The following is a 5,044-nucleotide window of genomic DNA, read 5'->3' as shown; positions in this document are numbered from 1 at the left end:
TAGTCTAATGAATATCTTCTAAAAATAACTATATTAAATTTCAAGTCTAGTTGGATGTGGTTCTCTATTTGTCAAATATTTATTGGCTGGATTATTAATCCACTTTGGTATGAATGGATCACTAAATATTTTCTCCTTAAGCTGGGACGGAGGAATAATTTGATTTTTTTTAATATATTTAATTTTTTTTACATATAAATTTAATTTGGCATTAAATTATTACATTGTTTAAATCAAATTAAATAGTATTATATGAATTTTTTATTGAACACTATGTTTGATTTAATAAAAAATTGAAAGAATAATAAATACTATGCATAATTTATAAAAGATTGAAAGAATAATATATACTACTATGCATGATTTAATTTCTATCAATTATTACACTATACTGTATTATGCCTAATTTGATTTCTCTCGATTGTAGCTATATACTACTCCGTAGGAACGTGATCAAATGCAAAACTCTAAATATTGTACAAACCCCAACCTATAATCTGGACCGTTAGAAAATGTCAACAGATGACAAAATAGTATCAACAGAAATGTCAACACAGTGTCAATGATTGATTGATATTGTGTGACATTTTTTGTTACTATTATTTTATTAATATTTTTAATGATTCAGATGATAGTTTGGAGTTTGTATAATACCCCTAGTCCATAAAAGATTGTATTCTAACTATGGTAAATATCATACTAAGTTAACTTTATTTTATAAAATAAGATCTTATTTTAGTAAGTATTTATTGATATGATTTTCATAATTATTTCTTGATTCTTACCTTTCAATTCTCTTCAAGATTTTCCATAATAATTTCTTGATTCTTGTCTTTATATTTTTTTCCAACATCTACGTTAGCCCTAACCAACATCAAATCCAAAGTCCAAAAAATTTCTTCAATTTTTCCTTCAATCTTCAATGGCGGATTGGTCTGCTTTCCCTGCCGACCTCCTCCACCTCATCTCACTGCTCCTACCCGCCTCAATCGACGTTATCCGCATCCGCTCAGTCTGCGGAAACTGGCGCGCCGCCGTCCCTCCGCCACCTCCTTCCTCCGGCCGCTTCCCCGCCATCCCCAATTCCGGGATCTCCGAAACCAGTTGGGGATTCCACCTCACGAAACGCACAATCTATTCCCTCCGATCACCGCTTCCCGATCAATCCTCATGGATCATCAAATTGGATGGGGACAAAATGCATCTCTTCAACCCGCTCGATCGATCTCAGTTACAGTCCTCCCCGAAGCTATTCAATTTCTTCGACATTGGAGTAAGAGTTTTGGTGGAGGATTACGCGCTGCAGCATATCAATTTCAGGCCGACGTCGAGCTCAATTGGGGATGCTGAGAATCTCTACATGGAGAAAGTCGCCGTGTTGAACAACGGTAGCAGCGGCGGTTTCGTGCTCTTGACGATTCACGTTTCCGGTAAATTGGCGGTGTATAAGTCCGGCGACGATAAATGGAGGCTAATTGATGGTTCGCTTTCGCCCTACGATGACGTCATCCTTTGGAAGGGGAAATTCTACGCAGTCGATACCACTGGTCAAATTGTTGTTGTCAACACTGATGATATGAATGTGAGTGTTGCTGCGAGATCAACTTTCGGTGGTGATAAGAAATTGCTTGTGGATTGTGATGGAGAATTGTTGATGGTGGATATGCATTTGGGTCTTAAGCCGGCTGATGACCTAGGTTTCAACGATGGGCTCGATTTTTATGAGGACTTTAGTTCGTATACGAGAGAAACCCCTGTGAAAATTAAGGTGTTTAGGCTGTATGATCAAGCTAGGAAATGGGTTAAGATTAGTGATTTAGGGGACACAATGCTCTTCTTGGGTGATAATTGCGCATTTTCAGCTTCGGCTGGAGAGGTTTTTGGTGATGAGAAATGCAGGGGGAACTGCATATTCTTTATCGACCAGCATTGCAATAGGGAAGACGAGGAGGGGCTGATGGCTAGCTGTGTTGGAGTGTATGATTTGGAGAGCGGGAGCATTGGGCCCGTTGATGGCTATTCGGAGATATTTTGGCCCCCTCCCGATTGGCTTTATTCAACAGCGGCTGTAGAAGTGAGTTCTTGTTTTTTATCGCTTTACCTTTGCAAATTTGAGCTTTACGCTTTGCATTTCGTTTTAAAGCTTGGTGTTTATGTTGCTTATTCATCAAACTGTAGATGATATTTGCTTGTGATCAGCAATGTACTGATGCTGATGATCGAATTGAGGGCGTGGAGAGAGGTCGTTAGCTGTCGTTTAGGTCTTGAGCTTTGATGTGGTTATGTGTGGCATTGCTTTAAACACGTGGTTTTATGAGACGAGTAGGAGAAAAGTAGAGATCATTGCTAGCCGGCCTATTTGGTACCATCGAAAATTAGATGTGATTTTATCTTGTGGCGTTGTTATATTAGTAAAGGCGAGTGAGACATAAAATGAGAGAGTCAAGTTCTTTAAATCCTCTGTTGAATTTAGTTGGCCCTCATTTCTTGCAGGTTGGGATGAATCAAATGAATATATGATGCTGGAAAGGTGATAAGCAAACTGCCTACGAAGAATGTGGAGATGTGCCATGCCATGCCATGCCACTCAATAATCACTATTAGTGTGGGTGCTTCTGTTATTTTCTATCAGCGTTGGTAACTCACATCTCCGTGCTTTTCTTCTCACCTGAATCCTGATATATCCATGGTGCTGATCGACCTCTTAGGATTTTACAATTAGTAATTTTCAGTTTTCTACCGTTAGCATTGTTAGAAGTTTGAACAAAAATATGGTTTAAAATTATTTGCTGTTTTCAATATTTGAAGTATATTACTTGCATCATTTCAGAGCTGTTTTTGAATGATTTCTCTTTGGATGATTTGAAGCAAAGTTAATAACTCTACTACTACTCTTATCTTCTAACGTAGATTTGCATTCTGATTTCGGCTGCCATAAAAATCATTAGTTTGTTGATTGTAGTAATTCTGAAGCAGGCCAATAGTAGTCATCTCTCGTCTCATTACTTCTTTAGGCAGGAACAAACCTCGGATTTTGTAGGATAAAATTTTCTTTAAATTGCTGGAAATCAGCAACCACAATTAGTACTCAACAAGCTATGAAGGCCCTACCCTAAAACCCATCAAGAATGCGGATCAACATCACATCTAGCTTCTTGATCGCTGGCAAGTTCATATATAAGTCTGAGACTCTGAGAGTGGTCTTGCTGCCATCACCTCATACGTGCCACCACCCGGGTGTTGTTGAATCACTCACAGAAAAAAGCCATTGCATCCCTCTGCACCACATTGCTCCTTTGAGGAGCCATGGCTCCAACCTCCACAGTTCACCAAGTACAGTAGCTAAAATTACAAAAGAACTATCGAAAAAGGAAGAAAATAAACAAGCACAAGAAACCAAATCGTTGACGGAGGCGCTAAGGGGAAATAGGAGGAAGTTTGGTGGCGCAGCATTGCTATGGCTAACACCAATCTTACGCAAAATACGTTAAATCTAAGTCACAATCTACGAATTGCGAATAAATGCATCAAAATCAAAACCATAAATGTCGCATAATTAGTTTGAGCCAAAAAAAAATGAACAGGCGCATATTTGATTGGTCAATAAAACTGATCAATACATTTTATAGCAATCTGACTGTCGGCAAACCTCACAAATCCTTCACGCATTTAAACACACAGTAACATGTCTAAGCAGAATTAACCAATAAAAAAGTTTAAATCCAATCCAGAACATCACTCAAATCAATTCAAACCACCTTAATTTCTTCAAATTTGATGACAGCATATCCTTGTTTAATTATGATGATCTGCGCTTTAAATTTCCTCACATTATTGTCAGAAGCCTTGACATTGAACATGAAATCGTATTTCTCCACTAGTGACGCTTTTTGATGACGAACTTTCTCAACAGACTCCAATATCAATAAAATGTAATTATAATTACATAGAAATTAGGTGAAAACAAAATAACTGATTTATCAAATGAAATAAGTTCTTACATTATTGTAGTTGTAGTTGTAGTTGCCAATAGCCGGTTCCAGATAATCTTACCTGTGCCTTCAATTTATCATCAACATCAGTGTAATTGTTTACTCATTGGATTTTTCCGTTGACAACCATGTGAATTGTGGCAGGGATTCTTGTTTTGCAAATAAGGTCAGCAGGTGGTGTATTCTTCGAGTTATAACTAGATTCGCGGAGAATTCTTCCATACTCGGACTCCCTGGCCCCATCTAGGACCCCATGAACTCTGAAACCAATAATTTTTTTTACCTGAATCGGTAGTGCCGTATCCGGAGAATACGCCAACGTGGTATTTGTACTTTCCATCTGCTCCGGGAATGCATGGGATCCCATCCCAAATATCCTAAAATGATGTTTACTAAATTATAAAAACTATATATATATATATATAGAATATACCAGTGGCAGACACAGGATTTTTATAGTGGGGTCCAAACTACGTTAACAATTGTTGCATATAGTAACATTGGCTGCGGCAAAATAATTGAGAAATATGTTTAAATTAAATTAAGAAATATAAAACTTTCACATTTAATTTACTACTAATATTATACTCTCTCTTCCTTGAAAAATATGAACATTTGGTTCGACATGGTTTTAATGGATAATTGATAATGTAAGAGAGAAGAAATAAAAGGTAGTGTAAATAGCATTAGTGTAGAATAAGCTTCACATTATTAGTGATGTAGTTGTATAAGTTTTAAATATATAATATATAGGGTAAATGTGTTGTTTTAAGGGACAGAGAGAGTATAATATGTATATAGATGTGTATATTAATAGAGCTAAAGAATTAATTTCTTATTTTTAGATTATAAAATCAATACTACTTTTATAATCTGATAATAATGATAATATTTCTACACTTGAATAAGTAAACAAATATTAATAAAGCGAAACCATATAAATAAATTAATCATTAACTAATAAATATAAATAAAATGTAAATAAATGGATTAAGTGTTTAGCAAAGGAAGATCCGTAAAATGCAACAGTAGCGGAATTCGAACGCCTGACC

General features: G+C 36.3%; 1 protein-coding gene across 3 annotated transcripts; it reads left to right on the top strand.

The window, feature by feature from the left end:
• The first annotated feature begins 795 nt into the window (after nt 1-795).
• On the top strand, nt 796-2,824 carry LOC121753312 (F-box protein SKIP23-like). 3 transcript variants are annotated; one of them, XR_006040387.1, is made up of 3 exons: nt 796-2,074; nt 2,179-2,362; nt 2,494-2,824. XR_006040387.1 is itself a non-coding variant. In XM_042148568.1 (3 exons), exons 1-3 carry the CDS (start codon nt 923-925, stop codon nt 2,532-2,534), a joined length of 1,257 nt encoding a protein of 418 aa, XP_042004502.1. In that variant the 5' UTR covers nt 796-922; the 3' UTR covers nt 2,535-2,824. The 3 variants fall into 3 exon arrangements, 2 of the variants coding, with proteins under 2 accessions (XP_042004502.1, XP_042004503.1); XM_042148568.1 differs by having other exon boundaries at nt 2,179-2,242; XM_042148569.1 differs by lacking the exon at nt 2,179-2,362 and having other exon boundaries at nt 797-2,074.
• The last annotated feature ends 2,220 nt before the right edge of the window (nt 2,825-5,044 follow it).

The sequence above is a fragment of the Salvia splendens genome, chromosome 10 (assembly GCF_004379255.2).
Source record: "Salvia splendens isolate huo1 chromosome 10, SspV2, whole genome shotgun sequence".
NCBI classification, from domain to species: Eukaryota; Viridiplantae; Streptophyta; class Magnoliopsida; order Lamiales; family Lamiaceae; genus Salvia; species Salvia splendens.
This window is presented reverse-complemented; position numbering and strand designations above follow the sequence as displayed.

Excerpts from the sequence above, each read along its gene's own strand:
- LOC121753312 (XM_042148568.1), top strand. The coding sequence starts at position 923 with ATGGCGGATTGGTCTGCTTTCCCTGCCGACCTCCTCCACCTCATCTCA. Across the intron at positions 2,075-2,178 it reads ATTCAACAGCGGCTGTAGAA|ATGATATTTGCTTGTGATCA; the intron begins GTGAGTTCTTGT and ends ATCAAACTGTAG. Across the intron at positions 2,243-2,493 it reads AATTGAGGGCGTGGAGAGAG|GTTGGGATGAATCAAATGAA; the intron begins GTCGTTAGCTGT and ends CATTTCTTGCAG.